This window comes from Zingiber officinale, chromosome 8B, assembly GCF_018446385.1.
Source record: "Zingiber officinale cultivar Zhangliang chromosome 8B, Zo_v1.1, whole genome shotgun sequence".
NCBI classification, from domain to species: domain Eukaryota; kingdom Viridiplantae; phylum Streptophyta; class Magnoliopsida; order Zingiberales; family Zingiberaceae; genus Zingiber; species Zingiber officinale.
The window spans coordinates 104,867,343-104,888,758 of NC_056001.1; the positions used below are offsets into that span (position 1 = coordinate 104,867,343).

The following is a 21,416-nucleotide window of genomic DNA, read 5'->3' on the forward strand; positions in this document are numbered from 1 at the left end:
CACGCGTTGTGTTTACTTGAATCAACAATAGCAATGATAAAGGAAGATGAAGACTTGAGTGATTCTTGATATTGTGAGAACTTGGCAAATTCATCTGCAAAGATAAAAACTGATTTATAAGAGACATCATCAGTGAACGCAATATGGGCCAAGTGATTTTGCTTATTTTTGTATTGAAGCTTTCTATACTCAAACTTTGTACGACCTAGCTTACAACAATAGTTGCACACAATACCACTAAAATTCGACATTTGAGTTTCTTTGTTTCCACTATGACTAGTTGATCTTCCAGGTACATAATTAGTATTGTGATTTACCAAAGCACCAATAAGAGGAATGGGTGTGGTACTTTCTATACGGAGAACGCGACTAAATACATCTTGTAAAGAGAAAACCTCAAAACCAGAGAGAACTTGTGATTTAGTAGACTCAAAGTTAGGAGATAGGCTAGCAAGGAAGCTCATGATATCTATCTGCTCTCGTTGGCAGCGTTGAACCTTCACATTAGGGCTAAAGGGTAGCAGCATGTTAAGCTCCTCATATGTCTTCTTGAACGCCATAAAATAATTGATTAGAGGTTGATCTTGTTTTTCCACATGGTAAAAGACTTTGCAAACCTCATACATGCAGGAGAGATTCCCTTTTCTAGAGTATAAAAACTCTAAATACTCCATCAATTCTTTAACAAATTCAATCAAACCAATTACCTCACTATCAATACAATTCCGAACTTGAAGGAACAAACGAGCATCCTCTCTAAGCCATGTCGGCTTCGAATCATCTTTAGGAGAATTATCAGTCAAATGACCATCTTTATCAAACACTTCGTAGATAAAGACGAACAATCTTACTCCAATCCAAATAGTTCAAATCATTTAGCTTATAATCCGTTATTTTAGACATCAGAGACACTACATCTGTCAATATATGACTTATTCTTTGTTGGAGCAATCTAGGTGCCCTAAGTTTTGATGTTTGGGCAAAGGTTTAAGTTAGGTTTATTATTGTATTTAATATGCATTGTGAGTGTACAGGATATAGGTATAACAAGGAAAGTCCAAGTGTGATCTTGGCAAAGGAGGAAAATCCAAGGATGAGTCTTGGCGGTGTAAGTCCAAGCATGTAGTCTTGGCAACGTAAGTCCAAGTATGTCTTGGCAATGGATGAAGTCTCGGAGGCGCGACCTCTTGGCAAAGGAAGACCCGACAACAATGACAAGGCTAATGGAAGCTCCAGAAGGCAAGACGTGAAGAATGGGGAGACATCCGAGGACGCAAGGCTGATGGAGGAGGCTAGAAGGCTAGGTCTAGGTTCGTCGGGCAAGGACAAGTGCTGAGTGAATGTACTCGGGGGTTAAATCCTAGGATTAGGATTTTACTGTCATTACTGTAGCATTACTGTAGCAGTCAATTGATGTTTTCATCAGTCGACTAGTAGCCGACCGTTGGCTTGTAACAGTCGAATTTCATTTAGAATCAGTCGATTGGTGGTTGTGCCAATTGACTGGCGGTGAGAAAAACAATAGGTGTTTTCCTCCCAAGCTCTATTTAATAGAGCTCAGGGTGCTTGGCCAAGGCTGACGAAAATAGAGGTGGTTAACCCCTATTAGAGTCTTCAAGGTCTTCTTGAGTGATCAAGAGCTTGAGCGAGTTTGTGGCGAGATTTCTCCACCCTCAAGGAGCTTCTCGAGCTAGACGAAGGTTTTCCGGGGAGTCATCCATCGACGGATCGGGATCGTAGCCGTGGAGTAGGAGCTTCATCTCCGAACCACGTTAAACAGCGTGTTAGGTTTGTTTTCTTTTGTTAGTGTTTGTCTTGTATTTCCGCTGTGCACACTAACCATTATAGGAAGCGACGTTTTGGGTGAGACGCTATTCACCCCCCTCTAGCGGACGTCAAGGTCCCAACATTCTCAACCATAAGACTTTATCCCAAAGGAAGTCAAAGAAGAAAAGAAATCGAAGGAAGATTCAAACCAACAAGATACCGGCGCGTACGGGCACATCCCTCCCAGAAGTTGTGAACCCCATGATTAGCAAATCGACTATGAATGAGGAAGATCAACCAAGACGCAACAGCCGATGGACGGCGAATTGATGAAGGTTACGGTAGAGATGGAACCCTAATTTCGAATCTCTAATGCTCTGATACCATGTTATTTGAGATAAAAAGAATTCATAAACTTTATTGAAGAGTGAGGCATATTTATATACAAAACTAGGAATCTATCTTAGGAAACTATAATTAAGCTAATTGACAACTAAACATAAAGTAGAAGTCAAAAGTAGATGACTCTGAACTGTACATCAAGAGCTTGTTCTAATTCTTAATTTCATATTAATATTAGCACTAGATGAACTTACCAATCATATTTAAGATGAACAACAAAAAATCAAACATTTATATAAATAAAACAAAATAAGAAAATAAAACTCCTATGAGTGGAGATATAGAGATATATTGATTATATTATTTATCAAGGAGACGAAGAAATTATTAGAATTAGAATAAAGTAATTTTTCAAATGGACAAGAACTAGAAACTTGTGTTATCATTGAGTACCGAACAACTAAAGGGAATTTTATGGCCATGGTGTGACCGTAGTTTATTGACAGGTGTTGGACAATGAGAAATTACGTACAAAAAAGTTAATATCACATTCATGAGAATGCTAAGATAAAAAGTACTACTATCTGAGCACAATAAATACATCTTCAATAAGTGGCAAATAAGAGAATATTATAAAACAGCATAGATAACTAAGAACAAATGTTGAATAAATTACCTCAAATCCCGTTCTAGTGTTGTATATGGCATAGTAAAGACCAGCAACTTTGGCATAGTATGCTGAAAGCATCATATTAGAGATAGCATTGCAAGAAGACAGTTAATAGAGCTCATCCAAATGAGCAAAAATATACAGAAAGATAACTTTAGAGAGAACTATCTATGCTAAAAAAATATACAGAAAAATAACTTTAGAAAGAACTATATATGCTAAGGTGCATTGAAATGAAATTATGAACTAGAAATTCTGCCAAATGGAAAAGTTAAGACCTACAATAAGCAAATATATAATGCATTAGTTTCTAAAACCACAAAAAACATCAAACTACCAAAAATCAAAAGAATTAAATAAGTCAAAATTGAGTTTAAAATCCCAGATAACATCAAATAGAATTGAGCTGTTTTGCACAACCTTTACCCAAACATGGAAAACCCAGCAATTCCTGTAGCAGATGTTGTGGGATCTGATTTTAAAGCAGGTTGAAGGGACTAAGGCCTCCTAATTGATCACTGTTAATAAGCCGTAAACAACATTCAATTTGGCTTGGGTTCAATATCCATTCCCAGTATTACCTCAATTTAGAAAGAACTCATACATTATCATCAATCCATGTTTGCCCCAACTATTTGGTGTGGGCACATTAATTTTATCAGTCCATTGATCACTATTGAGGCACATTAATTTTTGGGGTCAAGACAGATTATGCCATATTAGATACCAGCAAAATCTCGAGCCAAGCCAACATTTCAGCCTTCGATTAAAACGACACTATTTTGGTATGGTGTCAATATTTCGATGTATAGTGCTAGTAACAAATTGGCGTGCAAGGAGAAAAGAGATAAGAAAAAGAAAAAGATAAGACAAGTATATAGTTAACTTTAAAATTTGTTTTCCATCTAGAATGTTATGATTTTGACATTATCCTGAATGAAGACATTATAAAAAGAAAAATAACATTATCTCAATTTTAGCATCCCTTATTTTAGCATGCTAAGGGATGTTGAGTGCTAACATAAAATGATACTCATCAACACGATTAATACAACAACACAGGAGGCATTTCAACCATTTCGCCTAGCACGGTATAAGATTTCAAACTATAGGCACTATCCTACTGATATTCAAATCAATTAAATCATCTTTTTTTATTGTATATTTTTTAGTTTCCTACTCCCTTAGATATTCCACTCTAAAAGCTTCAACTCATCAAACAATAGAATCCATTGATTATCTTTGAACATATGTATACCATTTCAACCTATTTTCTCTCATTTATAATCTATTGGAGCTACACCTAATTGTTCCTAAATTTATAAAGAACTTATACTATCATACACTACCCTCAATATGAGACAAACCCCCTTTTTGTGATAAGTGCCTAACATATGCCATTACATATTAGCAGTTAAAGCTTCCAAAAAATGGCAATCAAAGAATGATTAATGATTAGTGGAGGAGCTAGGTTGAACTTGAAGTGTCATCAGTGTGCTACAAAACCATACATATACTGTTACTATTACTCAGTTAACACTCCTCTGGAAACAACTTATACTAGAGAAAAGATTTCATAATAAAGTGTGCCAAAGAAAAGCAATTTTAATAGTGAACTCAATATTAATGGATAACTCCTGGCCAATGCAATTGAGTAATACTTCACAATGCAATATCCAATGTAGCAGCTCCAACTTTCACAATTTCTTCACAAATAGATGAGAAAATTGAATGATCATTACAAATTTCTTACTATCAGATATGTCACAGATAGACAGGAAAAGTCCCACTAAGTTGATAGATCTGAACTATTTGCCAAAGCTTAACCTCACACGAAAGATAATGATAGAAAATTCATCTTGGTCTTATAAACTCCATCACCCCACAACCTCCAATGCAGGAATAAATTTGGATGTCAAAATCTCCCCATTGAAGCTTGATATCCTCAAGGCCAAATTCCTAATCAGTGGTCTAAGGGACTCCATGATGGCTCTGCCATCCCAAACAACCTTTCAACATGGATCACCTTGCTAAGCTTAAGACTAGGACTGCTAGGATACCATATGTCACATGTCATCCAAAGTAAAACTACTGACTTGTTCACTTGAAAGGCCTGGACAATTTTGGGAATATATGAATTGAAATTATACCCTAAACCCTAAATCCTAATATCATGGAAACAATGTCATACCAAAATTTTGGGAATATATGAATTGAAATTATAATTTTAACAGAGAAAATAAGCTACAAGTGAAAGAAATCAAATACCATCCAAATTACCTGGTGCAGTATGCAAACAATTTTTAGTTAAAATGGTTACCTAAAAGAATCTTTTAACTTTTGGTATCTGAATTTCTTAACTGAATTTGGCTAATGCAAAGTTGACTATCAAAATTCGATTTTTCTACAATAATGATATGTATCTTATGATTCTTACCTATTCCAACTTTAGACATGTGGCAAATTTTCTCGCAATCAGTTAGATTGATACATATGAGCTACGACCTTAACTAAACATTGGAAGGCATCTTAATCTTTAATTTTTCAGTTTTTAATCATAGTCAAAACCTTATCAAGAAGATAATTAGTTGCCCAATACCAAAGACTTAAAACGTAAAACGTACAACACTAAATAACCACAACCCTTAAACTTCATCAAAAGTGAAATGAGTACAAAGCAATAAACAGTCAATAACCTTGTAAACATCAAAGCAAAAGTACATGTCAAATCATGGATGCATATAATGGTCCACAAGCTCCTAGTGTCAATTTTCTTGGTACTTTGCTAGAATAGCAATGCCTTCACGGGATAAAGAAACACGAAAAATGCAACATCAAGCAAGATATATGGTGAATAATAATTGTAAGAGCCAAATATTTTTGTGTACACGTGTATACAGAATTATGTGTCAAATAGGTGCTTACCGTACTCATTTAGATAATCAATTAGTAATTTTGTAAAAATATAAGTAAGAACTTCAGCTTCTGGAGAAACGATCGACTGTGGGCAATTAAATTCAACTTTGATGTAAGCTTTAGGCATTGAGAACATGGTATCAGGTTTATACCACAATCTTGAGAAACTTGATGTCCTTAAGAGAATGGGGTACTTAACCTGCTAAGGAACATAATATGTTATTGCTAAACTGACAAATGATTTACTAAAAGGTTATTGAGGTTATGGTGCTGTACCTTCTCCTGAGCATTTTTTATTGTCAAATCTGATGGAATGAATACATTTTGTTTTGGAAGATGCAAATCAACTTCAGGAGCTTTTGCTATCCATTGCTAAGCAAATGTCTTAAATTGAATTAGCTCATATTTACAGTCCAATAAATGGAAAGAAAAAGAAAGGTTCAAACAATGGAAAAGTTGTCAAATTAGTCACTGAATTGAACCTTGATTATAGAAACTGTGACTTTTTCAACACTGTAAGAAGTGCCATACCAAGGCTCAACTGAGTCTGTACATCCTTCAAAGTTTTTAGACTCCCAGAACATTCTGAAATGAATACCTAGCATTAGCTGAATGCTAATTCTTCTAATTTTGACATCACACATTTAAGCAACAGAATAACTTGTAATCATAGTTCAACAACCGTATTAGTCCAAATTATCTAAGTTGGCCATGTGAATCTTGTCCCACCATTGCTCTCTATGAATGGCTATACCGCTCAAATTTCTTAAATCATGTCACAGTATGTGAATTAGAGTTTCCTTCGGTCTTCCTCTACCATTGTAACTTGTCTAACTATAGAACATAACATGTGATCATCTTTGAAAATGTGCATACTATATCATTTAGCTTCTCTTTGGTATACTCAGTTGCTTTTGGATAGTAAAAGCATTAATTTTGGCTTGTCTAGTATCTCAGCAAATTCATCATAGACTTTACTACATTGTTATTTTAAATGTTGTTTCATGACTAACATTATAATCTATAAAATATAAAATATGACAGGTTATACCATAATCCTATACCCTATAAATGCTTTCCTTTCGCCATCTAAATATGATTAAAAACCATCCTGATGCTCATAGGGTTTAGACACTTTTTACGACAACCATCAAGTTCTAATGCAATTCTCAATTTATTTTCATCTGAACTTGGGGAGTGACATTAGCCAAAAAGCTTACATAGAATACATTGCCAAAACCTAATAACTAAAAGCTTACAAAAATTATTCTATTGATCAAATAGATGTGTCCACCCAGCAATCACTGTCAAAGAAATAGTTTGTGAAATTTAGTGAAAGAACAAGCAGCAATTATATAAAACTAATATTTCTACAAGAGCAGAGAAAAATGGTTGTACTACTTGTAAATTCTAAAATACAAACTTTTTGGCTAAATTAAATTATAAAGTATATGGCATTAATCAAACTACAATTCTTTTTTTTGGCTAAATGAGAAGTATAAAATAATTCCATAGCAACAGATGACATGTAAATTTAATCTGCAAAATTTGCAAAATTTTAAGTGAGACATCTAACAAGAATGATGTAAGCCAAAAAAACTTATAGCAGCATTGGAATGATGAAAAACTATTGAACTCATATGTTAAAAGTTCACCTGATATTTTCTGGGGTCAGTTCATCCAATATCGTCTGAATTGTACTTGGAACAAAATTTGAAGGCAATGACCATCTGACAAGCCAATCTTCAGGTGGAAAATTCTAAAGTGAACATAAAAAAACAAAAGAGAGAGAGAGAGAGATCAGACTCTTTATCTATACTTTCACAAGATCGAAACAGATAGTTTAGGATTATTTCGACGATACAAAGGGAAGCAAACAAAAAAAAAAATCATTTATGCCCTTTCATTTCCCGTCCCGAACCCATACCACTCCATCCTTTTGATTGGGGTTAAAGGTGCCGGTGAAACAATGCAGTCCGACGAGAACTTCTCCTTTTTTGAAAGCAAGGAAGCAAAGGGTGGAAGTGACTTCAGACACTTGGGCGAAGAGGACTCTCTACCACTGCTGATTGGATCCAGGGATGTTCAAACAGATAAGAACAAAAAGAATACAAAATGCAAGTTCTTGAATCTCTATTTTCAATCTCGATTATTGTTTCTTATTTACCATTTATTGTCTTATAGAGATGGAAGGGAGCAGCCACATCTGATTAGAAAACATGAAAGAGACTTCAAAATTAATTTTTAGTATCAGAAAGATTTTGACCTGTGATGAGTTGCAAATCAATTAGGTTATTGAAGTATAGAACAAGGTTTAAAATTTCGACCCGTGCCGAGGTTTCGGTCCTAGACCGGAACGGTACGATTTCGGTACCGTATCGTGCCGTGCCAATATAGTTTATGTATTTTTTAAATATAAAATGTATTAATTTAAAAATAAAATATTTAACATAAATATTAAAAAAATATATATAAAAATAATCTTTTAAAAGAGGAAAAGACATGAAAATAGATAAATAAATAAAAAAATTATTATAATTTTTAAATTAAAATAAATGAAATATAAAATTAATTAGATAATTTTATTAGAGTTTAATAAAGCCTCATTAGATTATCACCATCATAGCTAAGAGTTGACTAAAATAATTAACCTAAGTTTTAATTAAAAAAAATCCGAAATCCGACACCACTCTCAAGCCCGCAGACTCCGGCGCTGCCACAGGGTTGCACGACCCCTCAACGGCGACCGCGAGGGTCGCGTGACTCCTCCGGCGTGCCGTGGGGTCACGCAACCATTCCGCAGTGGTCACGTGGTTGTGTGACCTCTCGCGGTGGTTGCAGGGTCGCGCGACACCTCCGCGACGGCCGTGGAGGGGTAATGCGACCCCTCTACTGCTGTTGCAAGGTCACACGACACCTCCTAGCTGTCGCGAGGCCTAGAGCTGGGGTCATGCCAATGCTGGGGTCGTGCCAGTGCCGATCGAAGGGCGGAACAAGATGTTTCGGCCGTTTCGATCGGTTCAGCACAGTATTTTAAACACTGGTATAGAAACTGATGATGATGAACAATTTTGAGTCTGTCAATTCTAATTTCTGCATATTAAAGTTGAATAAAGCAAGTTGACCATCCATTTCCGTTTTTTCAGCAACTAGTTGCGCTGAGGTGAGGCCATCAACTTGATTGATTTGGATCATAATCAATTGATCCTGAAAAGTTTGGCAGGCATATTGGAAGAGGACAGTGAGTACGGTCTGTCACCTAAAATTTTATATAGCCGTTCTTATGATGTCATCCAGTGGCAATCCAACAAATCAAAAAGAGTGATACCTAACAAACCAAGGTTATGCATAGAATAGCAAGGTATTAAATCATCTAAATTGATTGTCACATGCAACACATAAGAACCATTTCAGATTGCTAGGACCAGATATATCAAGTCCAAGTCCCACATAAAACACAAGTATGTCTGGTTACCATAAGGGAACAATTCTATATAGACAACACCTTTGAATTTATAAAACAGAATATAAATGTTCCAATTCCAAAGATTTTAAATTCAGAAAACTATAGAAGTGGCATAGTCTTGAAAATTAATTTTTTCAGTTCACCTGAATGTTTGATGCGATATTCACAACATAACGGCATGGGGAGATCTTGTCTTGATAGTGAAACTGTGTTTCACTGATTGCCACAAGCTTTCAGATAAAGGGGACAAGTCAGAATTAATTACAAAAGGTCTAAAATAAAGATGTTAATATGCAAAACAATATTCAGTAGCATATCACTCGTTTCTGGTTTATTATCTTTTTAGCCAAATAGCAAAATGGGCATTTAAGATATTCAAATTAGAACAACTGGAGACTAACATAACGACGAGAAAGTTAATCTGTTTCCTGCCTGATTATTGTGGAATCTGAAAGAATTGTGGAACGATAAAGAACGCTGTACAACAAATTCAAACTAATAAGAAAAGGCCCTTCACTCGCACAGAGCTGTGAATTATAAGAATGCTTATATTTAAGTTAGATTATATCAATTCAAATATAAGAAAGAAAAGAAATGCGCCCCCTATATAGATTTTTTTTTTATTTTCTTAATATATATTATTTGGCCCATTCAAAACAAATATCTATAGTTGGTCTGATGGAAAGTTTTGTTTTTCTATTAAAACACCTCTCAAGTTAGAATTGGAGGACTAAATTTTAATTTATTTTCTCCTTTATGTTTCACATTTCAACTAAATATACATTATGCATCTTTAAGGTTCAGTGAGGTCATTATTAAAACTTAAAATCCTAGATCCACCCCTGGAACAGTTATGAAGGCCTTTATGCCCACAATTTTCCATTCTGTTTTAGTGATTCAGTTGAAGAGCAGAAATAATTGTAGAATGACTATTTTTAATGAAATTTTGCCTTCCGGCCTTCCCCTTTCCACATTTGTGAGCATATATGAGACAGATATGTCACAGTTATGTCAAGAATCCATTTATTTACTCCGGAATAAATAAATCACCCAGTTACCTCATCAAAAATCCATTTATTTACTCCGGAATTCTGCAGAAGATCAATATATCTGAATAATATCCCAACAATATCTTCAATATGCTCTGAATAAACAAAATGAGAAAAATATATCTGAATAATATCCCAACAATATCTTCAATATGCTCTGAATAAACAAAATGAGAAAATGATAAACACAATATGCAGTGAATAATTATAGGGTTCCACAAAAAATGGAAATATTAGAGTTAAATCGGAACCTCATGGAGTGTGTTTACAGGAAAATGAAGCATGAGAATCTAAACTAACCATGACCTTTATCAGTGAGTTCAATAGAAACACTGAAAAAGGAAAATTCTAAACTCCAATCCCCTTCCCCAGCTTCCAAACTTAATGCCCATCCTGCAGAGTCATAAGAAAGAAAAATTACATATGCAAAGAAACATGAAAACGAAACTAAATTCTACTGAAATGCGCACAATCTTCTTAGATGTTTGTTGTCTGGTGGTAAGATAAGACCAGCTAGTACTTCCATCAATACTGATAATTCAAAATTTAACAAGATTTTTTATGATTGGCAATTATGACCCATGTGGTACACCTATTAGATGTTTATAATTTTATATAATCACAATATATTTTTACTAGAAGTTGAAGAGTCACTTGGGTGTCTATTATATGCTACTGACGGCCATCCCACGGATGGATTTTTTATTCCCCACTCTACTGCATGGCTTCCTCTACCCACCTCAGTAAAAGAGCTCCTCGCTTTCATAGAGCTCTATCACAAGTTTGATCAATTGTTGGTCTTCATAAGCCCTTTAAGCTCCATAATGTTATGGTGGCCAGCAAGATGGTGTGTGATCGTGATCGCTGAGGTTGTCTTGACGAACAAGCTTCTTGGTGGCAATGGATTTGCAAGCCAACTATTGCCTAGTTTCATAGTGGGTGGGGTGACGAGGTAGGTGTCTCAAATTGGCCACACCTGAGCTCAGGCCCAAAGGTTTAAGTGGCATAGACGCCCTCCATGGGTCAATCGAGAATACCTATATTCCTCAAACTTGTGTACAAGTATCTAAAATGGATATGAATCCGAGTGTCTGGCAACTATTTCTAGAATTTTTTACACATGATCAATAGAAATATTAAGTATCCAATTAAGTACCCTATGCTCTCACTTGATGATTGTGATTGTTTAAATCCCATATCACAATTTAAAATATCAGTTTCATAATAGTTTTGATCTCTGACAGGAAGAGCTCTGTATAGAGCTCAACCTATGCCAACAGACAAAACAGGTTGCAAGAGATCTGCCATGTCAAACTGCTATAGTGGTGTGGAGGAGGCAATGAAGCAAGAAAAAGAGGAATATGTAATTCCTCTAAGAATTGCTCCTTGTTGAACAACAGGAATCAGCACTCCTGCAGAAACCACTCATCTATCAACAAGAACCAGAATTCATTTATACCATTAGGATTTGTTAACTTCATCATGTAAACATAACTAATCCATTAAGAATAAAGACATATGAGGGAGGGGTCTCATTCGGATCCTAGAGGCAGCTAAGAGGTGCTTAAATCAATGGTGATCATGTCTGCTCTTCTGTGATCATGGCCTATGACATCGAGAGAAGCCCACTTATACCAATAGGTTTTGTTAACTATAACTCATTAACTTAACAAATCCATCAAGCACAAAGATATATACGAGGGAGGGATCTCATTTGGTCCCTAGAAGGCAACAAAGAGGTGCTCAAATCAATGTTCATCATGACTTCTCTTTTGTGCTCATGACCTATGACGTTGAGAGAGGACTGAGGAGGCAATTGGAAAGTGAAATCCTTTCCAGAAAGAGGTGACTTAGAGGAAGAGGAAGAGGAAGAGCTCAGAGTTGCCCTTGGAGATCATGCTACTTGTTACTTGCCTTTAATGACCCTCCTCGCCAATCTAGCCCAATAAAGACAACTAAATATCCATGTATCACTCAAAATGTGTGATATGACAGCAAACTGTTCAATCTCATTGCATGAGTTCATGCTTGTAAATCGAAACATACTGATATTTATATCCTTGAGCTAAATCTAAATATGTGTCAAATACTTGTACTCCAGCTGGAGCAACAGACAAGAGGAATACAAGGCATGAGAAGAATGCAACTTCAATGACTTCCTCCACGCAACCAACCTCTCATCACTCCTTCTTGTTTCACACAGTCTCTCATTATTCCTTCTAGAGTGCCCAATTAAAGCAAGTTTCCGATGAGGTTAGATCTAGCTAATTTTGTACTAGGATAATTTTTACGACACTCATTATATTTGATTTTATTTCCTACAACCTATTAGTCAACTATTCCTGTCATCTTTGAGAATGATGACTAATTAAGGCTGGGCTTGAAAAGTCAATAGAAAAGACCATATGAAGAAAGTATATGAATAGGATGGCACAATCATAAGTTAAAATTACCTAATTGCTTCAGAACGAAAAAGACAGATCCTTCTCCTTCATGTCCAATAAGATGACTTAAGTACCTGCAAGGACCTTCTTTATAGTTCCGAATGCTAGGTGCAATTGGCCAAACAACCCTGAGTATGTGGCCTTGCTTTATCCTAACCGCCTTTGCAAGAATCTGCATAATAAAGCAATTGAAGACCAAAGATAACAATTTAGAAATTCAGTATTATTTCTAAAATTATTGCAACAAGCATCATCTTTATTTAAAGTATTCATCCTGGATGAGCTGCATGCTGACTTTAGTGTACCTGCAGATGTTCAGACGAGCAAGGCTGACCAGGGAAATAGGAGTAATCTTGTCCACTGTTTTGAATATCACAAAACTTTTGTTCAACCAGGCTTTGGATGGCATCAAGACCCTCTAACATACTTAAGTTGATTAGATAAAATAAAAAACAAATATAGAAACAAAATTGTAATTCCAACCTCTTGCATAAACAACAAGGTGCATCAGATTTGCAGAATAATACTTCTTGTAAAATTTAATAAGTTCAAGCCTTGTATCCAAGCCATTCAATTTTGGTTGAACCTCCAACGTGTTCCAATTGCCTGTTACATTATTCCTCTTTGAGCAAACATAACAAATCATTGCAGTTTCATGCTTTTGGCTAAATTACTAGTTCACTATTGCAAGTAATTGGAAATTTAGAGGGAAATTTTATATATTTATTGTTGTTAATCTGATGACTCTTCCTGCAACTCAAGTATAATTTCCTACATTCCATCTGCTAGAACAATTAAATTCATAATCAAGAAAGTTAAGCTAACCAAATTGCACTAGTTTCTAAATAAATATCAAAATGTAGCCATCAAGTATTACCCGTTGACTTTGGCATATCTTGTAGGATACTTTATTTTATTATGTGCCCTAACTATAACCTTTTAAAGGCTTGTGATTTATTCTTTCTCCTGTAGGACATACCAAAGCCAGTAAGTAATCTATGATGACAACTTTTCGACATATTTATTTAGCAACATGTACAATTTGAACAAATTTCTTGATTTGGCAAATAACTATAGTAATATATATGTATAACCAAAATCAATTAGGCATGCATATTAAGTAAATAATTAGAAGTAACAAGGACGTCGAATGTATTCAAAGTCTGTTAAAGTTGATTCGCTAATCATTTATCCCAAAAGATGCGAGTTATAAAGAAAGAGATCAATTAATATTTCTATATTCTTAACATTCCCCTTTCATTTGTGGGTGGTATACTTCACTTGGTTGGCCCAACCAAACACTGATGATTTTTTTACACAGGTTGATATGAACCCAGACCTTTTTCTGAAGCTATTAAGAAAGAAACTAATACAATATTAAAGTTAATTGACTAACCACTTATTTCAGAATCTCAAGCTATTAAGAAAGAAACAAACTTATATACCCATATTTTCAACAAAGAGTTTTTTTTCAAGGAGAGACAATATGGTGAAGCTATAAACAGAACAATGGATAAGTTCACTAAGACGACCAATTTAGTTAGCTGAAAATGTTTGAATCGACTGACTTGGATTTAAGTCAACTAATAATTGATTAAAGGTGACACCCATTGGTGGATAAGCCTGTGATCTTATTCTGAAATGAATTGAATCGATTGAAATAGATTTGAGTCGAATAGATAAAAATTGAGTTGATTGAAGAGTAGATGTGCCTCCTTACCAGGATTTCAATTGACTAAACTCATATGAGTTGACTTAATTAGCAAAAAGCTTCTGAACCAGCATCCTTATCCTTTTGGAGCAAAAGTATTCCCATTTTTTGTAAATAGGGGTGCAAGGGAGCCTCAAATAGAAAACTCATATACAACAAGTATTCACCCTAAGTAAGCTTACCCTTAGGCTTCTAAGGCTATTTTGGTACTATCTTCTTTCTTTTTTAATTTCCCCTTTTTTGTACAGGGTTTATCCACCTCTAATAAAGGAGTTTGCTATTAGTGGGATTTTTTGGTTTAATCTGTCAAAAAAATTCATTAGACCGTGGAGTAGAATCTGAGGTTTGAAGTTTGAACCATGTATATCCTTTTGTCAGCATTGTCTTTTTATGTTTGTTATTATCATTATTTAATCCTGCTTATTGTAACTCAAATAAATATGTAAGCACAGCACAAACCGATAACTAGTTATTTGCAAGAGAAAGTGAATTTCTAATTTCCATGTCAAGGCAGTATTCAACTCCACTCTATCACTCCAGTCCACACAATCGATCCCCAACACCAACTACTATGACATCAACCAAAATATCAATCATTTTTTTTTCTTACCAATGACTGCCTACAACTATTTACTGAAAGCTCACCTTTCTGAATAGCTAGACAGACAGCTACAATTAATATGTTGTTAAGAAACTTCAGCTAGCATTTCAACACTTGTTGGAAAACAATGAGAAGTCAAGTTCAATCTGCTAATTTCTAGTTGTTAATTTGTTGTTGCAAATAATTTCTCTTGTTTAGTACACCGAGCAGGTCAAGGGCTATATTACTGATGATGAGAATCATATAATTTTTTTTTTTTAACTTTCCTAAGAACTTACAACTACAAGATCACAATGCAGAAATAAATTGGCTAAAAGAATACATAAACACAATAATTACCAGTTTACTTGCATTGAAACAAGGATAGAATGGACTTAATTGCAATTTAATTGCATTAAAAGAATCATGTAAAACACAATCCTCTCATATCAATCAATAAACAAAACTTCTCATTTTTTTTCTCCAGATGAAGTTAGAAGAAAAAAAAATCTCAAGACCATCAAAGTGCACACCTGTACCAAATTTATGATATGGATGGTTTCTCGAAGATAAATGCTTCTGGAGCTGAGACACAAGAATGAAAATAGAAATCAAAACTGAGCACAATGAATTTCTGGTCTTAATTATTTGAGATATTCGTACAGATATGACACAAATTCACGTGTTTATATAGGATGCATGTAGTGAGCACATTATTTTCAGAAAAAGAATTTAGCTATATTTCCAAGAGATCATAATATTTAAAAATATGAGCGAAAATATGTAGAATTTGAAGAAAGGAAAATGTAGAAACACCAGTAGAGGATAATCTCAGTATCACCAATAACCCTATTAACACCTAATCCTTCCAACACTCAACTAAAACTAGAGCATAGTTATTATGTATGCCAGGATACTGCAATAGAAACAAGATAGACTAGAGAATGTAAACAAAGACATGAACATACAAATAAAAGAAAAAAATATTGCATATAGGCAAAACAAAACTTGAGGATGTAACAGAACACACAGATGACAGTCCCTTAGATCAACACCAGCTAAAAATGTCTTTGACCTACGATTAGCACATCAACAAAGAGAGAAGATAAATAGAAAAAAATTGAAGTGAAATGAGAATGAAGACAGATCTCAGGAACAAAAATTTCAAGTGTGCTTCACCCTGAAGTACAACAACACTTAAGACTTAAGAAAGAGGAAAGTACTGGAGGAAAGACCGTTTCTAGATTTAGCAAAATTAGAACTTGAGAAACTACAGTTCCATCATTTGCTAGAAATAGCAAATCAGAATTGTTGGGCATTTTTTTGTCCAGATTTTTGTGGCAGTGGTACATATGTAAAACACATCAGAAAAAAAGATGTGTTAAAAGAAAAAAAAATGATTGGGATTGGAGGAAGGAAAAGGAAAACAAATACTCAAGACTCCCCCACAGGTCACAACCTTGACAAGATGGGTGTAGAGAGAGAAGAAACTGAAAGCCAAGATCTGGCAGAGAACTAAGAGAACAAAAACTACCAGAAGAAGACTGCTCCATGAAATTTTGATGAGGAACAGAAATGTAATAAATCCGAAATGAGCTGAAGAATGACTGAGACACAAACCTAAGTTATTTAATCTGATTTGAAGAATCTGAGACAGGAAAGATGGAAAAAAGAAAAGTATAGAAAGCATCTGATGTGATTTATCAGCTTCTGACCCACAGCAGTGAGCTTTTGTATATCCCCGTGGGACTGTATTAGCTCCTCTTTCATAGCTTCAATTTCCAGAAGTTCCAATGCTAACAACTTCATGGACTTATCAAAAAAAAAAACTTCCAAAGTGTAGATCCTTATGTTTTAACATGGAGAAAAAGACATGAAACAAGAACTGAATTCATGTTGGGTAGTGTTGAGCTCCTACAAGAGGCAACATGAGTGGTAACGAGGCGCTAGTTGTTGGTGAGAAGGCTCTAATAGCCTTGTTAGAGTAGGGATGACAATAGGGTGGTGCGAAGTTTTGACTTCCCATCCCAGCCACATATATGAAGTGGGTGGAGCAGGGCGGGTCATGAGAGGAATCATTCTTCCCCATCCCTCTTCTCATGCAGGTTGGGTTCGGGGAGGGAAAACAAAATTTAAAGTAAAAGCACACCTCACAAAGTATGTGCTATCCACTAGAAGAGATGTAGAATTACAATGGTTATAAAAGAAAGGCAATAAAACAATAGCATTGGCAGCAATTGGTCTTCGCCTAAGGATCAAAAAGATTGTGGTTAGGGATAACTCAAGCCTTTTCTTCCTGAGTTGAAAACTAATAAAGAGGAGAGTGGCAGTTGACAACAACAATTTTAAATGGATCTAGTCACATAAAAGGATCACAAGCAAAGGAAGTTGTTTGTTGGATTTGGCCGCATGGAAAAGTCATACTGGCTGAGTGCTCTAGCCTCACACGAAGCACGAGTGACTTGCAAGATCATAATTCCAACAATTGAGAGGGTTGAGACCATGGTTTAAAATTTTGAGTCGAGCCGAAGTTTCAATTTAGGACCAAAATGATACAATTTCGGTACCATATTATGTTATGCCGATGCGGTTTTGGTACCTTTTTAAATATAAAATATATTAATTTTAAAATATTTTTATTAATATTTGATTGTTATGGATGCTTACTTTCTTATATTTGAGATGTTGAATTTAAGTTTTAATATTGTCTCATGAAATGTTTGATATTTATTAAGTAAAAGTCAATTTGGGTTAGCAAAGTCAATTTAGGGTTAGTTGGCAAGATCAAGAAATTTTAAATTGAATTTAATTTAGATTTATTTTGAGCAGTTAAAATTAAACCAAATTTATAAACAAAATAATTTAATTCATTAGTAGTATGTTTTATAAGGTTAGAAATTATATTATATTTATTTTCTATTTTTTCTAACAATCTTGTTTTTTTCTCTGTTTACCTAGTGGACAAACGAAGGAGGGAAAAAATTAACCATCTTTTACGAGGTTTTTTCCTCTCTTGAAGGAGGGAAAGAAATAATCTTAAAGACATCAAGAGAATCTTTTCCTCTCTGTTTACCCTCGTGGATGAACGAAGGAGGAAAAAAATTAACGTGTGGAGGGAAAAAAACTTAACAGAAGGAAAGGAATTGAAATTAATTGTGTAAAAAAATTGAAAAGAGAAGGGAAAAGTCAAAGAAAGAGGAAACAAATAATCATCCTTAAAGAGGTTTAATGACTTTTTCCCTCTCTGTAACCACATGGACGGATGGAGGGAAAAAAAAATAATGGAGGGGAAGCAAATAACGAATGAATGAAGGAAAAAATATTAACAGAGGGAGCGAAATAGAAAAAGGAATTAAACTAACTGTGTAAAAAATAAAAAATAAAAAATAGAAATAGGGAAACACAAGAAAGGAAAAGAGAGACAAAGGGGTCAGTCATAGAGGGATGCTGTCGTGACCTGCGAGTTCGCAACTACCTCCGCAGCCGTGCTGCTATGACCCCATGCCAGTGCCAGTCAGCGAGCAGAACAGTAAATTCCACCAGTTGACCGGCACGGCTAGACATTTTATACATTGATTGAGACTGAGGAATCCTGCAACATTTATAGGGAGTTTTCTTGGAGATAAACAAGGAGGAAATGTGTACCACAAATATGATTGAGAGGAGATGTTGGAATTGAGGGGAGACATATCATCATCCTTCCCCAAGGGATTTTTCTTATTTGTAAAACTAACTCTAGCAAAATGGTTTTGATCCTAAGTTAACCTCTAACAAAATAATAAAAAATTTAGATAAAGGAAAGGAAATGACTCATACTGAAATGGCATGAATTAATAATCTTCTTGAATGTTCATTGATAGAGTATTATCTATGAAACTCAAGTGTCAAAATGGAGCTTTTGCATCTCAACTTTCCATGCCTAAACACATGCACATAGTCAGCCGACTCTAACTACATAGGCCTCAACTTATAGTTAGTGGAGTTGATGGTTTATTATGTCATACAAATATAGTTGTCAGAATTTGTACTTGCCCTTGATAATTAACTCCAATTTATTAGGAATTCTAAGAAAAAAAATTGCTTTATCAGAATTTTTCACCCAAGTCTAGAAATTGTATTTTTGCATTTCGCATTTCCAAGGCAAAACTGAACCATGTCTATGGATGGAAAAGAATATTCTTGATCAATGTTTGGTTCGATAAAATAATCTAACGAAAATCAAGAAAATCGTCTGATATCACAGAATTGTTCTATTATAAAAAGTGCAGCATGCAATAAATTCGATACAAATGTTTCCAACTCCTAAATAAGGCGGTGGGATATGTGGAGAAATAAAAGAGAAAACCCGCACCTGTGACATTCGCCAAACATCAGAGAGTAGATTCTTCTGATTCTCTAAAGAAATGAACATAGTCTTAAAATGGCAATCCAATAAGATAGCCAAACACAAAAAAGTATGCCATTGGCTCAGAGTCACTTACCAGAATGAACAGCTTTTATTTCCCTAAGGGTAGCATCAGGAGACATCAAAGGACTGATAAAAAATTGAGCAAATCTGCAAAATACATAACAGAGGAAAAGCAGAGAAAATAAAAGGTTAACATATCTGGTTAATCAAGAAATGGAGTAACACTACTGAGTAACACTGCTGATGTTGGACTGCAAGCACGGAAATAAAAGATAGAGAATCCCATTATGCTCTAGCTGTCATCATGAAATTATGGCAACAGATTCATGACCATGAATTTTGTTCATAGTTGTACCAATAGTTCAGTACGAAAGTGGGAACCACCAATTATTTTTGTTGACAACCTAATAGCAAAGATTTGAGGTACAGGAGTGGCATCATTTGTTATTTTATATACATATGCGTAGAAGGGGACTATTAGGAGTTGATCTCCAATTCCCTGTAACATGGTATCAGATCGCCAGACGTCTTCCTGCACCTCTTTCTCCCTTTCTTCACCCAGCATGTGTTTCTCTTGCATCAGATACTCCTTCTACCCCAAAATACATCTCCTTCAAGCAAAACATCTGCAGATCTTTGGAATTGATCTCTGCAGGTGAAGAGCTCCTGCAACTTGCAATTGTAGATCTCTGTCCTGATCTCTGCAAGGTGAAGATTACCAGCTGTCTCCAGGATCTCACTGCTTCTGTGTCACTTTCCAAGTGTTCTCCTGCTGTAGGTGTTGCCGTGGGAACTTGCAAATCATCCATCACCAGAAGTTATGCGGTCTCAATCTTTCGGGCGGTCTCAACAGGCGAATTTTTTCAATCACCATTGGGTTCCTTGCAACAATAGAAGACAATTAGGCTCTACACAATTCTTTCTCAAATCTAGGTCCTTAATCAGATCCATCTGATCTGGTCAGATCTCACGGGTAAGATTCCAAAAAACAACTACTTCACCCGCTCTACTTGTATCATAGTCATCTCTACATACTGACAGAAAATTCTCATAGAGTTTACAGAAGCACTGTAATTAGAACCGCCATCAAATGATCTGCTTAGGAGTCCCTTGCCTCCTCTAGGACTTTCCTCTCCTATCATAGACCTTTGATTTTGTGCTGCTTCTCAGCACTTTGGATAATCCAAAAGAATCAACTTAGGCAAAGTCCCCAGATGGTCATACACGTTTAAAGTTTCATCCATTTCCAGATTTTCAGAGTAATGTAGGAGCAAGATGGTGTTGTGCAGACTTGTTGGCAGTTGGTGGCACACACGAATTAGGAGGAACTGAGGGGCAAGAAGAGGAGGGATACCAGAGAGCATAACCATTCAACAAACCCTTGCCTCCTCCAAGATTTTCATCTTCTCTAATATTAAATATATTTTTCTAAAAAAAGGCATTCTAGTTAAGTTGTAGGATATGAACCTCACACCATATATAGGTAAAATTTCAATGATGAAAACCATGGCCATAATGCAAATATTCGACTTAAAACTTGCATTGACATTAGTTGCTAATTGCATGGTTTCATTTGTTATATTTATTGAGAATGTAGATACATAAATTGATTCCTTTACCAACAACTTCAGTTTTTGGGTAAGTGGTTAGTCAATCATTTATAACATAGTAACAGAGCAGATGGATATCCAAAGTTTTGAATCCTACCTATGTCAAAAATAATTATCTCTACAATTCATTTGTTGGATTTGAGACAGATGAGTATATTCACTCACACGTAAAAGAAGAGTATTAAGAAAATAAATATATAAATTGGTTTCTTGCCTAATAGCTTGAGCTCTATAAATGGATAGACAATTAATTCTAATAATGTTCTGATTGTTGGCAATTCTATTGTTACATTCCTAATAATCAGTAGTGTGTGGTGCATCGTTGATATTTTGATGCAATTTTTGATAGACATGATTATATTTGTGGTCAGATGCTCGGTTTATTGTCAGTTATTATTTTTGAGCTAGTTCATTGCCTCCTAATTTCAGGAATTAGCTGCGCTAAAAGTCTGT

General features: G+C 35.1%; 1 protein-coding gene across 3 annotated transcripts in view; it reads right to left on the minus strand.

The window, feature by feature from the left end:
- The window catches only part of LOC122016351 (insulin-degrading enzyme-like 1, peroxisomal), a 69,087-nt gene that overhangs the window by 39,172 nt on the left and 8,499 nt on the right, over positions 1-21,416 (minus strand). For 2 of the 3 annotated variants that reach the window (XM_042573617.1, XM_042573619.1), the window contains 14 exons: positions 19,427-19,500; positions 19,297-19,340; positions 15,479-15,530; positions 13,138-13,260; positions 12,960-13,072; positions 12,664-12,826; positions 10,511-10,603; positions 10,220-10,305; positions 9,305-9,391; positions 7,351-7,454; positions 6,178-6,280; positions 5,972-6,067; positions 5,705-5,897; positions 2,786-2,847 (listed from right to left, as the gene is read on the minus strand). In XM_042573617.1, coding sequence (XP_042429551.1) covers positions 2,786-2,847; positions 5,705-5,897; positions 5,972-6,067; positions 6,178-6,280; positions 7,351-7,454; positions 9,305-9,391; positions 10,220-10,305; positions 10,511-10,603; positions 12,664-12,826; positions 12,960-13,072; positions 13,138-13,260; positions 15,479-15,530; positions 19,297-19,340; positions 19,427-19,500 — 1,393 coding nt within the window. The remainder of the gene's footprint in view (positions 1-2,785; positions 2,848-5,704; positions 5,898-5,971; positions 6,068-6,177; positions 6,281-7,350; positions 7,455-9,304; positions 9,392-10,219; positions 10,306-10,510; positions 10,604-12,663; positions 12,827-12,959; positions 13,073-13,137; positions 13,261-15,478; positions 15,531-19,296; positions 19,341-19,426; positions 19,501-21,416) is intronic. The other variant, XM_042573618.1, reaches the window with a different exon arrangement.